General features: G+C 39.5%; 1 protein-coding gene across 6 annotated transcripts in view; it reads left to right on the top strand.

The window, feature by feature from the left end:
- Window positions 1-15,719, top strand: part of MAGI3 (membrane associated guanylate kinase, WW and PDZ domain containing 3) — a 235,716-nt gene that overhangs the window by 190,575 nt on the left and 29,422 nt on the right. For 5 of the 6 annotated variants that reach the window (XM_073896110.1, XM_025872449.2, XM_025872448.2 and 2 more), the window contains exons 8-13: window positions 317-411; window positions 6,096-6,284; window positions 8,667-9,272; window positions 10,510-10,541; window positions 12,587-12,743; window positions 14,849-14,940. In XM_073896110.1, the coding sequence (XP_073752211.1) occupies window positions 317-411; window positions 6,096-6,284; window positions 8,667-9,272; window positions 10,510-10,541; window positions 12,587-12,743; window positions 14,849-14,940 (1,171 nt within the window). The remainder of the gene's footprint in view (window positions 1-316; window positions 412-6,095; window positions 6,285-8,666; window positions 9,273-10,509; window positions 10,542-12,586; window positions 12,744-14,848; window positions 14,941-15,719) is intronic. The other variant, XM_025872450.2, reaches the window with a different exon arrangement.

The raw sequence follows: 15,719 nt of genomic DNA, 5'->3' as shown, positions 1-15,719 counted from the left end.
ACCAACTGTTCTGATTGCATTAGATGTGAGGGCGTCTCCTACCGTTTTGAAAACTATTATTGGCTCCGTTGGGTACCTCGATGCAGAAGCTATAGTGAATGCTTCAGCAGCTTTCACTTTTAGGCATCTTCCGTGGGCCTTTCTTTAGTTGCCAAAAGTCCTTCCCCCTACCGTCTTTCAGCCTCTCTGAGTTCCATAGTCTAGAGATACATGTTTGCCCCTTAGCCTACGGGGATGGAATGGTATAACAGTCTATTCAAAAATAATGTAACTCTTTCATCTTAAACCAAAATGCCTGTTTTTCTACATTTTACAGTCACCTTAACCAGAAAACCCAGTTTGAAAATCCAGTGGAGGAAGCCAAAAGGAAAAAGCAGTTAGGACAGGCTGATACTGGGTCTTCAAAACCAGGTAGAACATTTTCCTCAATCTTTTCTTCTAAGAATGCCTTGTGAAATTTATATACTGAATTAATGAAAATAAGTTTGAACTTTTTATTGTTGAGGTGTTGAGGTTCAACAGAGAATGTCTAATTTTTGTCACTGTAAAGATAGGGAATAATCTTAATAAAACATCTAAATGTTTTGAGAATACTGTGATTTTCCCATGCTGCTTAGATGGAAAGTGTGAAATTGTTGGCAAAAGGTATTGAATAGCTTTGTTATGGGCTTGAGGTTGTAATATAAAGATTGCATTCTTTCTCAGTGTTTCAAGCCAGGACAGTCTGAGATCTCTAATCCGTATGAGTTTCTCCCAAGGTAATGCTTAGGTCTAACGTCTGTAACCATCCAGGGTTCTTTATTAACTGATTGGCATAAATCCACCATATTTTTTGCCTGTATCATTGATTCTCAAGTGGGGTGGCAGGGCATCAGTAAATTCAGGATCATTTGGGGAATATTTTGAAAATACATAGGTTCTAACATTTTGATGAGCCTAGCTATGTGTATTTTGAAAAAGCTGCCCAGGAATTTCTTATATTCTATTCATCACTCCCCATCACTTCCCCCTCTTCCGTCTGTTCCAATAACCAGGGTTCTGTCTATAAGGTCATACTGTACTAATCAAGTAGACTCCTCACTTCTGTTGTCCATAAGAGAAGCACTTGTTTCTTATAGCTCCTCTTCAAAAACATAGTCCTGTCACTTAAGTTTTGCATTTGATTTAGAAAGCATTTTTATTTAACAAATATTTTTGAGCACCTACTGTATGCCTAGTGCTCTGCCAGTCATACGATATTCAAAAACGATTAGGAGTAAGAAAGGTCTTGCCCTCAAGAGTTCACATTCTGACGCAGGAAATTAATGGTTACCATATATGGTATTAGGTGCCATCCTCGGAGAGCAGTTAAATGTCCAGAGGGTGGAGCAGGTGTGAATCTCAAATGCATAACCTTGGATGAGTTCCTAAAACTCTGTGCTTCTGTTTCTTCATCTATGAAATAAGAATAAGAATAGTACTTACCTCTTTAGGTGGTTTGGAGCGTGCAAATTAATACGTGGAAAGTGCTTACAATGCTATCTGGCAAATAGGGGCTGATAAATACTAGCTTTCATTGTTATTAGTAGAGATGTACATGTTGTATTAATAGAAACGTATTAATAGGTAGCATAGAGGAGGGAGTGCTCACCTCTCCTTTGGTGGAGAAAGTCAAGGACACAGGGAAGCTTTCAAAGCAGAGGACACAGTAGAAGTGGATCTTAAAATGTCAGGAAAAGTTAAATCAGATGGATGATAATTTTAGAGAAGCAAGAAGGCATGCCAGGTAGAAGAAACAGAATGTATAAAACCATAGGGGCATGAAAGGGTGGTCCAGGGCCCAGAGAACAGAGAAGAATGGCTAGAACATAGAGTATTTGTGGGGTAGTAATAAGAGATGAGGTTGTAGGGGGAGGCAACCACTAGAAGGAGTGAGTTTCAAAAAGAAGTTGAGTGTTTGTGTCCCATGTTGCTGAAAAGTCCAGAAGGCAGAAATTGAAAAATGTACACTGAGGTTGACAATGTGGAGGTCATTTGCAAAATCAAAGGGAAAAGAAGTAAAAATGCAGTAGAATGAAGAGGGAATGGTGGGTGACAAAGTAGAGACAGGGTACGGTCAACAGTTTTGATAGCTTTGATTGAAAGAGGGTGGACAGAGGACACTAAGTGGAGAGAAACATGAATCCCCCCTGCACATAAGGAAGCTGAGACTTTAGTAAAGATAAGCCTTTTGCTCAAAATCATAGTGAGTGTCAAGCCAGAATTTGCACTTAGTTTTACTGAGTTTAAATTCAGAGTTCTTTGTATTATTACATATAGTTCCTGAATGCCCGTGTCTTCACATATCAAGGGAGATCTTCTCTCCCTCACTAAACTCTAAGCCTCTTGAGGGCAGGGAGCCTGTGCGCGTGCGTGCGTGCGTGTGTGTTATTAATCTGGATAACCAGGCACTCTCCTAGGAGCTGGGCATTAAAAGGAGAATAATGACCCAGCCTTTGTCTTTCAGGAGCTCACAATTTAGGCAGGGAAATAGACACCTAATTTTAGTACAGTATGATAGCAGACATAACAAAGGAGAGAGTTGGAACAAAGGAGAGAGAAATTAAATTTGGCTGTGGAGAGGACAAGAAAAACTTCCTAGAAGTGATAGAAGTTATGCTAGTTCTTGAAGAATGATGGCTACCATTTATTGAGATACTGGGTCGGGTACTTGATTGGATGCGTCGTACACATCATCTCATCTAAGACTCAAAATATCTCTGCAAGGTTATTAATATTATGGTCCCCACTCAGATGCCTCCATGGCATCTGGTTAACAGTCATTGGATGCATCCATTCCAAGGAGATGCTTGCCACAAGGACAGGAGTACTCAAGTTTCTGAGCCAGGATGTATGTGTTTGTGCTCATCTACATTTGAGCACTTACTGTTTGTCAGGGCCTGTTGCCTGTGCTTCAGTGCTTGACCTAGTTTAATCCCTGTAACAATCCCATGAATTAGGTACTATTATCCCTATTTTATAGATGAAGAAACTGAGACTTTTAAAAGTTCTGATAACATTCCAAGATCACTCAACTAAATCCCACAGCTTGGATTTAAAATCAGGTATTTTAGAATCAAAGACAGTTTCTTTGTGCTTTTCTTATTCTCCCTTTGTTTAATTCTGATAAGACCTAATTCTGACCAACTTCTCATTAGCTTGGGCTATTTTATTAATACTTTGCAAAATTAGGTATTAGCCAGAACTCCCCCTCCCCCTTTGCACATCTGGATCTCATCCATCATATGCCGATTTTCTAGTTTCACCCTCAGGAGCCAGTCTTATTCCAGCATTCACGAGGACCAGAGCATGAGATAGCTCACCAGAAGTATCACAATATTTGAAGTGTCACAATTAAAAACGAGAAAGGTACATTTCATCAGATTTTGTTCTCAGTTGCCTACATACACGGTCATTAAGCAGATGGTCTTGTCCACAACCGGTAGGTGACCCCAGTGGGCAGTCATAATCAATTTACACGACTGAATGGGCTTTGAATGTGGCAAATATTTTTTAAGTAATATTTGTTCAGAGACTGGTGGCTAGTTGGAATGTCAGAGGCTCAACAAGAGCTCAGCTCAGCAGTACACAGAGAGATCACCAGGAGCAGGCTGGCTGGCCAAGCTTCGAGAGGCCTCCCAAAATAGTGTTTACGCTGGTCAACACACTACTGTCTGGAGTCTAGTTCTCCACTTTGAGAAGCCCGAAATCGCTGATTTTCTTTTCTTTTCCTTTTCCTTTTTCTTTTTCCTTTTCTCTTCTTTCTTTCTTTCTTTCCTTCTTTTCTTTCTTTCTTTCTTTCTTTCTTTCTTTCTTTCTTTCTTTCTTTCTTTTCCTTCCTTCCTTCCTTCTTTCCTTCCTTCCTTCCTTCCTTCCTTTATTTCTTTATTTTGTGTCAAGTGCTTTTATTTATAAGAGATCAGCAAAACTGGGAAGAATAGGTCAAATAAAGTAGACCTACTCCCACCGCAAGCCTGCCTTTGTCAGTATCTTCAGGTCAGCCCTGCCTCTTGAGGGAGCTGTTTACACTGCTCAGTCCCTGCCACCATATGGGGCAGCCCCAAAGATGACTCTTTTTCTAACTGGCAACAGGCTTTATTGTGTGCCTCTCAGAACCCTTGCCATGAGGGGCAGCAGCAGCTATACGCAGATAACTCTGGGCTCGATACTAGTGCTGAGGGTGAGCTCTGTATGAAACACGTCACCTGTGTTGGTTGAAGTCACTAGGGAAATGAGTGCCAAAACCATGGTGAGATACCATTCATGCCCACTAGAGCGGCTAGAACCAGAGAGCACGCAGTAACCGGTGTGGGCCACGCCGTGGAGAAATCGGAGCCCTCATAGATGCCGGTGGAAATGTGAAATGGTGCAGTCTCTTTGGAAAAGTGTGGCAGTTTTTCAACACGTTAAACATAGTTACTGTAGATTTATTGGTAACTGCTGCCCTTCCAGTCCTACTATGTACAGAAGAGGAATGAAAATATATGTCCACGCAAAACCTTGTACATGAATGGTCATAGCAGCATCACTCATAACGGCCAAAAAGTGGAAACAACCTAGCTGCCCGTCAACTGAAAACTGGATAAGTAAAATGCGATATGTCCCTACAGCGGAATATTACTTGGCATTAAAAGGAATAAAGTACTCACACATGCTAAAATACAGATGAACCTCGGGGCGCCTGGGTGGCTCAGTTGGTTAAACAACTGCCTTCGGCTCAGGTCATGATCCTGGAGTCCCGGGATCGAGTCCCACATCGGGCTCCCTGCTCAGCAGGGAGTCTGCTTCTCCCTCTGACCCTCCTCCCTCTCGTGCTCTCTATCTCTCATTCTCTCTCTCTCAATTAAATAAATAAAATCTTTAAAAAAAAAAATAAAAAAATAAAAAAATAAAAAAAAAATAAAATACAGATGAACCTCAAAAACATGACGCTCAGTGAAAGAAATCATTCAAAAGACCACATATTCCATGACTCCATTTATATGAAATGTCCAGATTGGGCAGAGCTGTAGACAAAAATAGCTTTAGTGATTGCCTAACACTAGGGTGTGTGAATGCAGGTGAGGGAGAAATGGGGAGTGGCTAATGGGCATGGGGATTTCGGGGCAGGGGGTTCCTAAAATTAAGTGATGGTTGCACAACATTGACTTGTACACTTAAAGTGGCTCAGTTATCATATGTGATTATATCTCAATAAAACTATTAAATATTTGGCAGCAAATGTTAGACCATTTTTTGAAAGGTTAATTTAAACAATGCTTTGTACATTATTAATCGTCCACTTAGATCTTTTCACGGTTCTCAAAAGTGCCCTAATGCAGCCAGAGAGGAGAGGAGAGGAAAGAGAAGGAGTTGTAAAAATTCATTATTTGCAAATATGGATCACTTTCAGTTTTAGGATCATCTGAGGAAACCTCTAAAAACAGGCTTTTCAGTGGAGCTGTGTTTGCTTTCTCCCCAAAGTATTCACTGAACACAAGTAAAAGGGAAAGAAACATGAAGCTATTTACTGATAGTTCAGGAATTCATGCCTTCATCAGATACAAACTGAAGGCTGCAGAAAGCCTGAGTTGTGAATTATAAAAAGTTCTCGGTTTATCTCAGTATATTCTTTTCCATAAGCGTGTGAGTTGCCTTCATCCTCCCAGAATAGTGTTTTCTCAGTAGAGCTCAGTAGATGCTTATTTAAATGAAATGTACAGCTGAATGGTGTCCAAGACCTTCAGGAATTTAATAATAAAGGTGGTCCTGCAGGTGTATCATTTTGACTTCATATGAAGGACTCTGGGTTAAAGAAAAAGTACAAACAAAGCAATGAGGGGGTGATAAAGTAGGTGCTTTTACCTTTCAGATAACATAGAGAAGGCCTATAAGAGACACCTGAGTCATTGGCTAAGTTTTTTTTAATAGTTTATGAATTTAAATTCTGTTTCATAACATTAAAGATTCTCTCTAATGTGCTTCCCTTTATGGTTTGTTATATTTAAGTTTATATAGACTCTCTTAAAGGTTGACTTTGAGGGCCATGTTCATTGTTTTTATTTTTGTTCTCAAACCCATTTCTCATTTTGGTACAGATATGGAAAAATCCCACTTTACTCGAGATCCCTCCCAGCTGAAAGGCATTCTTATTCGAGCATCATTGAAGAAAAGCACAATGGGATTTGGTTTTACCATTATTGGTGGAGATAGGCCTGATGAGTTTTTACAAGTAAAAAATGTGCTGAAAGATGGTCCTGCAGCTCAGGATGGGAAAATTGCACCAGGTAATGAATTTCTCAGAAAGATTTGAAGAGCAGTGATGCTGTAATAAGAACTACGGTGATGATGACTAACAATGTAATAAAAAAATAATAATTAATTAATTAATTTAATTTAAAAAACTACAGTGAAAAGATTTCATTTACATATATATTTATAAAACTGATATATAATAAATATGTATTTACATATATAATAACTATATGTACATATACATATCGCTTATATATAGAGAGAGAACTAGATTACACTACTGGGGAGGGAGATTCCTGTATTAAAATAGTTATCCTCTAAATTCAATGCATACTAGTTTTGAGGAGGGCCATTTTTTATAAATAAGTGTACAACTAGAGAAAGCATATTAAATGTATTGATTTTTTTGAGTAATTTGTATCATCTCGAGATAACTCCTCTAGTGTGCTAAGATAAAGATTGATTAACCATCTCAGAGAACTGTTTGGTAGTTTTTCTTCGATGATGTAGGGTACTTTGGGAGCGATCTAAAATGTACCTATAATCTTTCTTGAAAAATGACCCATTGCGATGTTTATAGTGAACAAATGATGTCCCACGGTTTTTTCTCCTGTTTTGTTTTGTTTGATTTGGTTTGGATTTTGCTTCCTTAGTCTTACTGGTTGTTAGTAAAATTAAACTCCTATGTTAAGAATTATAGACATGAAATTACCATTTTTACAGAGCCATATAAATCTGTCCTTTTTATAGTTTTCCCTAAGTCTTGGTAATTGTTAGATATTTTTATATGGCTGACAGTTTTTATGGCTGAGGGGGTTAGAGGAAGTTCAAGAACAATTACAGTTATGGGGGAGGCTTGAGCACTTTTTCCTAGAAGGATGTTACTATGCCAATAGGGTCGCTTCTTAGACTATTTGCTAATGCAAATGTGTCCCCCCATTTGGACGATTCAGTTGCCATAGTATTTTTGATGGCACATATCAACTTATTTTCATTTAGGATATGGCATCTCTCATATTATGCTTTCCCACTTGACTTAAAACATGAAGCTTAAAACAAGAGACTTAAGACTTAAAACAAGAAAAGTTAAAATAATCAGAAGTTATATTTATAAGGAAAATTATTTGTGCTCTTCTTTGACTTTGTAAGATTAACAACCTAGAGAGAGTAAAATTACTAGTAAAAATTTTTAAGCTCTCAGTTTTGACTTTTTTTTTTTTTAACATTTTGTCCACAAAACACATTTGGTAGTTGTTGAATGTGCTGTCAGGGTTTCATAATATAGATGCACATTTGTCTAAAACTGATGTCTAATTTGCATAGCAATACAATACTTCCATGGAAATTAACTTTTACTAGGGGAGGGAAAGTCTAAACTTTTACTAGAGGAGGGAAAGTCTAAACTTTGTTTCTTATTAGTCTGATTTCTGTGTCATCTTAGATTATGAAACACATTCCTGCACACTTTAACGTTTGTTTTTAAATACCATTTATGTTGATTTTTTTCAGGCCTACATGCAATCAGAACAAATTAAAGCACTTTATTTGGCAATAACCTTTTAAATATTCAATATTCAAATAAAAGCAGCAAACAGATGAGACATTAGAGGGCAGGTTTTTAAAGTTAAGGCTGCATTAAAAAAATTCACCACTGATGAATGTCAAATAATAATGATTCTGCCACAAGGTGGTCGTAATAATGTAAAATCAGGAAAGCAAAACCAACTTCTACAAGAATTCGTTTAGCTGACTTTTCAATGTCTTAAATAATACATTCTTTGCTTGTGTTGGATTCTCTTGTCGCTTGTTTCTCCTTTTGAAATCTGAAATTACAATAAATTGAAAATCTCTACGATTAAGAAAGATGTCAAAGGAACATACATTCATAACGTCACATTATTCTAATCTTCAGCCCTGCATTCTTCAAACTAGAATGAATTTTTAAGTACCCTGTAATTACTGGCCTCTTAAAATCAAGAAATAGAAGGTGGTATTGAAAGATCGCCTGTTTGTACAAGTAGCTGATGGAGTTATTTGCTCCTCTTCTATGTACTGAATACCTGCTGCCATGAACCTGGCTTTGTGTGGCCGCTTGGGTATGACTCAGAGGATATACTAACAATGACAGTATGAATCCACAGTTTTTTTTCAAATGATTCCCTTGAGCTTGAGGTCATCACTCTGCTGCAAAGATAATTAAGGTTTCATACATTTATATTCTTTTTAGAGAAGAACCACAGAAGGGAGAATGACGTGTCTGTGTTCGAAATCTGTCTTTTCAGCAGTTAATGAATAGTAAGAGGTTTCCAGAATTCAAATTTAGATGATAAATTTATTTTTGTCCCACCCTGCCCCAACAAAACATTAACTTACTTGGTGGTTTTAATATTTTTAATACGATTATGTCTTAACAGGTGATGTTATTGTAGACATCAATGGCAGCTGTGTCCTTGGTCACACCCATGCAGATGTTGTCCAGATGTTTCAATTGGTACCTGTCAATCAGTATGTCAACCTCACTCTCTGCCGTGGTTATCCACTTCCTGATGACAATGAAGACCCTGTTGTGGACATTGTTGCTGCTACTCCTGTCATCAATGGACAGTCATTAACCAAGGGAGAGACTTGCATGAATACTCAGGATTTTAAGTCAGGAGCAGTGGTCCTGGACCAGAATGGAAAGCCGGGACCCACCTTGATCAGTGACCGTCTTAATGGACCATCGGACCCGAGCGAGCAGCGAGCATCCCTGGCATCATCGGGCAGCTCCCAGCCTGAACTAGTGACTATCCCTCTGATTAAGGGCCCTAAAGGCTTTGGGTTTGCAATTGCTGACAGCCCAACAGGACAGAAGGTCAAAATGATATTGGATAGTCAGTGGTGTCAAGGCCTCCAGAAAGGGGATATAATTAAGGAAATTTACCATCAAAATGTGCAGAATTTAACACATCTCCAAGTGGTAGACGTGCTAAAGCAATTTCCTGTAGGTGCAGATGTACCATTGCTTATCTTAAGAGGAGGTGAGTAAAAGCACAGGGAAAAATCTTCATTGTTCATGCATTTGTATCTGTTAATCGTCCTTCCTTCCAGGGCAGAATCTTTTTCCCCAGCAGACTTAACTGGTAATTAGTGTGCCTTTTCCTCAAGGTTCTGTCTGACTGCTTCCATAAGCAGTATCTTTTGCAGCAGCTTTTTTAGTTATTAGTGGTTTCATTCGTGTCCATTATGGATTTTCTTTCCTCTATATTCTTTTTAAAATTAATCTGATTTATGGCTTTAGTGATTAGAGAGAGTCACAGTATTGTGCTACTTCAGATGAAATATATCCTCTTAATTTCATTTTCTCTGTTGATGGCAGTAATAGAAATTGACGCTTTCCACTGGTGGTTCTTCATCTGGGCCTCTGTGATGTGCTGAGGATGTTTCGAAAGAGCTAGCATCTCTGTGAATAAGCAAAATGTTGGTTGGTGTGTAATCGCTCTGTAAAGCAATCATGGTAGTTCGTGCTCACGAAGCTTTTCTCTTAAGCTTTAGTCTCTGTCCGTAAATGTTAGTTAAACCCCACAGTCCTCGTGTGAGAGAAATATAATTTTTATTTTCCAGGGTCATCAGCTGACCTGAGCTGCTCACAGACATAAATCCAGGTCCAAGGACTAATCATAAAGTTGCATTTTGATGGGCTTTCTTAAATCCCTACCTATGAATGACTAGTATTTTAAAGAATAAAATTTAGCCCTTCACCCTTCTCTCTCTGGCTTTTAGTTTTCATTTTTGAGGCAAATGAGCAATTTAACTTCATTGGGATATTTTTCACTTTTCTCACTTCTTTGAACTATTTTTGTTTCTTCTCTGGATGATATGGTAGAATGTGCTCAGAGTAAGGGGAGGATCTCTTTGTGAGTGCTGGAGAGTTATCCAGGATTCCAACACCTTTAACAAAGAGACCAGGGTTTGGTGTCAGACAGGCCTAATGTCAGTTTGCTGCCTTGCTACCTGTTCTATGGTATGAGGAAGTGATGTAATCTGTTTGAGTCTTCGTTGACATGATCTATAAAGTGGTAGTAACGCTTATGCCTTAGAATTGTCGCAAAAATGAAGTGAGATAATATATGTACCAAGGCCTGGCACACAGCGGGTGTTGGCCATAGAATTTACTAATCTACTAAAAGTCGAAGCTAGTTTTATCATAAACATGAGCAGTATTTGTGATCTGGAAATGTTTCCTCTGTTTTTAAAATCTGGCTCATTTTTTTTAAGGTCCTCCTTCACCAACTAAAACTGCCAAAATGGTGAGTATACAGTGGTCCTCACATGCTTCTTCCCAACACAGCGAGAGAGATACGGTGTCCCCTTCCATAATAGCAGCGCTCTGTGGTGGTGATTATCCACTGGGAGAAGTGAGAAGGCATCCTGCCCTGGGCCTGTGTCAGAAACTCTGGGAAAGCGTGTGAGGTAGAGAGGAGGCGTGCTTTCCTGGTTAAGTATTTCTACCGAATGCTAGCGGCCCATACTGCCAGCAACCCTGTCCTCTAAATGGTAAAGCGTGAAGACACCAAAGTGCCCACTTTTAGAAGTCCTTCTGCTTTCTTTGTGTTTCAGAGGAGCAAGGGTAAGGAAGTAGCTACGTGTTAGGGCAGAGGATAGATCCTGTGACATCTCCCTGATGCCCAAAGAGAAGGAGCGGTAGCTTCACATCATTTCCTGGGGACATTAAATACCCACATTGAGATAACCTTCTCACAATGGACTACACCAGACTTTCTAGAATAACTGTGGCCTCTGTGCTCAATTTGCTTGTTATCAAAGTGATAGGCTGTCAGACTTGTAACAGTGTTTTCTTTGGCATTCTTCTGAATAACTGAGTAGCCTATTTAAGGACCTGTATAGCAAATGAGATCTAAAAAAGGGTACAGCAAACAGTGCCAGGAAAGAAAGTGGGCTAGGGGCAGACATGTAGCTGCCAAAATATCCACAATTACGTGGGTCTGGCTATAAAGACAATTATATATACAATCTTAATTTAGTTCTAGTTTGCTTGATTTGGAGTCTGTCATCTCGCAATGGAAAGATGGGCTTCCATAACCATCCACCATAGGCTATTAAAGGAAAGACCAACTGATAGAAAATGGGTGAATTCTTTCTAATCCACCCAGTAGGATCCTCTACAAATTTGCTGTCTTATGGCTCAACAGGAAAGAAACATTCTGCACTTGTATAGACTGTACCACTTAAAACCAGTGTGAACAGAAATACTTTTTTGCCCACGTAGTTAAAATTGCACTGTGTTTTTCTACGTTTCTCTGGTTCCTTTGGTCATTGTTTTTAACTCCCGTGCTACCGTTCTATTTCATAATGGATGCCAGTGCAGCCGTGGTGACCCTAATGTTTTATTACCAGTGACCTCGTGCTGCTCTGCCAGAACCCTAGGACATGTCGGGGGGAGGGGAGGCAGCTGCTCTCGTCTTCCTGCCACCCGACGGGGTGTGGGTCAGTGACTCTGGGACAGCACGTTGCAGGGACCGTCCTCACCCCACTCCCTCCTGCATCCTAGTCCGCATTTGTTGTTTTATAACTGACATCCCTAATCTGCCTCCCCCAGCAAGAATGCAGAAGAACAGGCTCTTCTCAAAACCGTATTTATTTTCTCAGGCTGTTTATTGGATCCTTTTTTTTTTTCTTTTCAGATTTTATTTAAATCATTTTGCCTGGCTTTTATTTTGGAAAAGAATGGGAAAAATACGAACATAATGCCCCTGGTTGCCCTTACCAGATTGTCCCACACAATTGTGCGTTTTTCCTTCATGTATTTGAATTGGCCATGCCGGGTTTTCATAGTGTCCTCTTTGTAGCCCACATTAGAGGTAACACTTCCTACTCCATTTTCTGAGCAAGAATGGCATCTCAAACATCTGCACTGGGAATTAAATTGAGTGAGTGGGGCTGTGGGGCGGATCAAGAGCTTCACGAGGCTGTTCACTTGGGGCCCCCCTCTTACCACACGCTGCCGCCCTGGGTTGTGTCCTTGCTCATCTTCTTCTCAAAGTCCGTTTGTGTCTTGGGGGTGGAGGAAAGGGCAAGATCATGTAAACTTAGGACTAATTCAGGCCCTTCGGTTGACAGCAGTATAAATCTTTTCTCATTTAAGTTAAATATGTTTTAACCAAGGGTACACGGCTATGAAGGTAAATTCCTACAAGACTTTGCAGTGGCTTTGACCCTGCCATACCCCTCCCCACCTGTCATCAGTTGACACATCTGGTTCACACAATAGTTTTATGAACTAATCGACCATCTGGTTTTCTAAAATACTAAGTAAGGCCCTTTTCCATTTCAGAAAACAGACAGAAAGGAACATTCAGGAAGTTTGGAGGCCATAAATGAGCCCATTCCCCAGCCTATGCCGTTTCCACCCAGCATTATCAGGTCAGGATCCCCGAAATTGGATCCTTCTGAGGTCTACCTGAAATCGAAGACTTTATATGAAGATAAACGTAAGTAGCTGTGGAATATTTCAGGACAGCATGTGACAAAATCACTTTGAATTTTCTAAAAACTGGGACCTTTCCATCTTTCAAAACCATATTGAAAAGTTATTCCTTCATCCCCATTTTCATGACTCTGGGCTTCTTCCATTTCTATTCAACATTCGTTCATCCATTTTTTTTCAAAACCAGGGATTAAGTACCTGCTATCTTCCTAACACCAAAGTAGGTGTTAGGAATATAGAGATAAATAAGTTCCATAGGCCCTGCGCCCAAAAAGATGATTAACCCTAAATGGAAAAGACAAATATGCAATCAAAGAAGTATGTATAAATAAGTCCAAATAAGCCTCACAGGGATCCAAAGGAGGAGACGGTCAATTTTACCACTGGGGGTGGTAGGAAGTGTCAGATCCTGCTTCACGTAGGAAGTTAAGCCAGAACCACAGCTTCAAAGACGAAGAGGTGTTTATGAGACAGAGAAAAAGGGAAGGAAAGCAGGAGTAACCTTTGCACATTGACCTTGCACGGCCCGAGTTCTACAAGTAGCCCAGTTCGGCTGGGTGCATTTGGCACAGGAAACCAGAGGGGAGAGCAGGGGCAGGCGAGGCCATTCTGAGGAAGCGGGAGTCCATCATAGAAAGGATGGAGAGCCTCGGAATGGTTTACAGGGATCATCTTGGACTTGCATTTCAGAGAGATTCTCCTGGCGGGAGTAAGAGGGATGGTGAATCAGAGGGTGTGCAGCCTGAGGAGGAAACCAGAGTAGACCGCTCAGAGGAGCCCAGCTGAGAGATGATGAGCAGAGAGCATGCAGAAGACAGAGATTCAGTTTTGTGCTAATTTACTTAAAATGATAAATCTCTTCCAAAGCAAAATTGCAGCTTACATAGGCTTAATTTTTTTAAATTAATTTGTTTCTGAGAAATAGATCTAAATCTACCTTGGAAACTGTGTACACAGGTGGAAATATTATGTATAATCGACTTCATAGTTATTTAACCAGTTCCATAACTTTATCTTGATAGGCCCAGGCCATATTCAGAAAGATGAAAACCAGATGCAAACACAGCAAAGCAATAATTTAAATTAATAGAATTATAGGGAATCACTTTCTTCTGACTTGCCATTGATAGCCTGATGTATTCTTAGTATTGGTAGAAACTACTCAGCCCCTTTAGGCGGCACCCATAAAGTGACTGAGTTGAGCTCCAGAGTCTTCTATCCCTAAAGTTCTATAATTCTAATAGGAATCATGTCTCAAAAGAGACTGCTTCTGAGGAACATTATCAAGATTTACCCTGTACGGTATCTCAGGTTTTATGTAGTTCCCCACCATCTTTCCAGCAAAGACTTCTTGCTTGTGAATAACATCAATATTTTCTTGAAGATCAAATTATTTTAGTTGTGAAGTAGGCTTTCCGGACTTAATATTCTGATGAATGCGACCTGCTCTTGGGGGACAGAATAGGGTGGGTGAAGAGCCTGGACCCTAGAAATCAAGTTGGCTCGAAATCTCAGCTCTGCCGTTTACTTGCTGCCTGACACTGGGCCACTTACCGAGGCCTCAGTTTCCACAGCTAGAAAATGGGGCTGATGATAGGTGTTAGCGATCATTTTCTTTTAAAATAATACCCGTTTGCAAAATTAGGCTAAGCAAATATGGAATGCTTTTCAAAAACAAAGGTATTAGTTTAGGAGTAGAATTAAGGCATTTTATGGGCTCTCTTTTCCTAGGATTTGTCCAACTGTTAATTGAGATAATTTGTACCTATCAAATGCCAAACTTAAATTGGATGTTTCTGTATTTAATATCACAACATTGAATTGAAAGCATTAGGACTTAATGGCAGCATAATGGAAGCGGGGGTAAATGTTTCTGAGCAATCTCGATACAAAGTTTTGTTTAGAGCTGAAAACAAAGATTTAAGATTGAATGTAGTGGTATGTTCTTGTGTAAGTTTTCACCTACCAGAAAGTTCTGAGATTATAGTTTATTGAACTCTATAATATTATCCTACTAAATAATTGCATTGTTTTATTGTAATCCTTTTTAAATAAATCAAAGTATTTTGTTTTACTTATTTATTTGTATATTTTTCTGGTTTTCCTTAGCACCAAACACCAAGGACTTGGATGTTTTTCTTCGGAAACAGGAGTCGGGGTTTGGCTTCCGGGTACTGGGAGGAGAGGGACCGGACCAGTCTGTAAGTTCACATACTTTGGAATTTGGCCATTCCTATGAACTTTTAGGTGGCTATTTGGTAGAATATGGTGGTTTTCTTTTTTTTTTCTAAGATTTTGTTTTCTCTGAGCATCTCATGAATGAGAGGAAGAACTGCATTTCTGTTAGTGTGATGGTCTCCCAGTTACCTTGGTGTGGCTGAGGCTAGAACTGAAGGCAAGAACTGAATATGTGCACTGTAAATTGGGCAGTAGTTAATTTCTGTCTTTCTCTATGTGCCTACAGCTTATTTTCAATTTTTATTTCCCTTTGCCTTTGTTAAATTTTAAGACCTTTGCCTTCTCTAAGAAAGAAGCATCCTGTTTAGCACCATTGGTCTGTCCTTTGAATACTCCATAAACAGGTGGCATGAGCCTTTGCATATTATGTCACTTACTCTTATTAATGGGTTGACATTTTCATGCTCAGTACTTTGCGTGCCATTTCATCTGCTGTACCTATGAAACTAGGAAAATATAAAATAATTGATGTTTCTGTTCAGAAAGCATAAGGGTTATGTTTGTAAAGCATTTAAAATATAGAACTTCGTACACAATTCTCACATAAAGTTTAGAGAACAAATGTAATGGCTTCTATTTTTAAGTTTTGCCCTTAGTTTGAATGACAGAGAAGTAATGTACTTGTTAATCTCAGGAAACAAACTGAGGGTTGCTGGAGTGGTGGGGAGTGGGAGGGATTGGGTGGCTGGGTGATAGACATTGGGGAGGGTATGTGCTATGGTGAGCGCTGTGAATTGTACAA

Source organism: Callorhinus ursinus, unplaced genomic scaffold (genome assembly GCF_003265705.2).
Source record: "Callorhinus ursinus isolate GAN/ISIS: 27379988/994484 unplaced genomic scaffold, GSC_fseal_2.0 scaffold9, whole genome shotgun sequence".
In the NCBI taxonomy this organism is placed as follows: domain Eukaryota; kingdom Metazoa; phylum Chordata; class Mammalia; order Carnivora; family Otariidae; genus Callorhinus; species Callorhinus ursinus.
The sequence above is the reverse complement of the archived record's forward strand: the minus strand, read 5'-3'. Positions and strand labels throughout refer to the sequence as shown.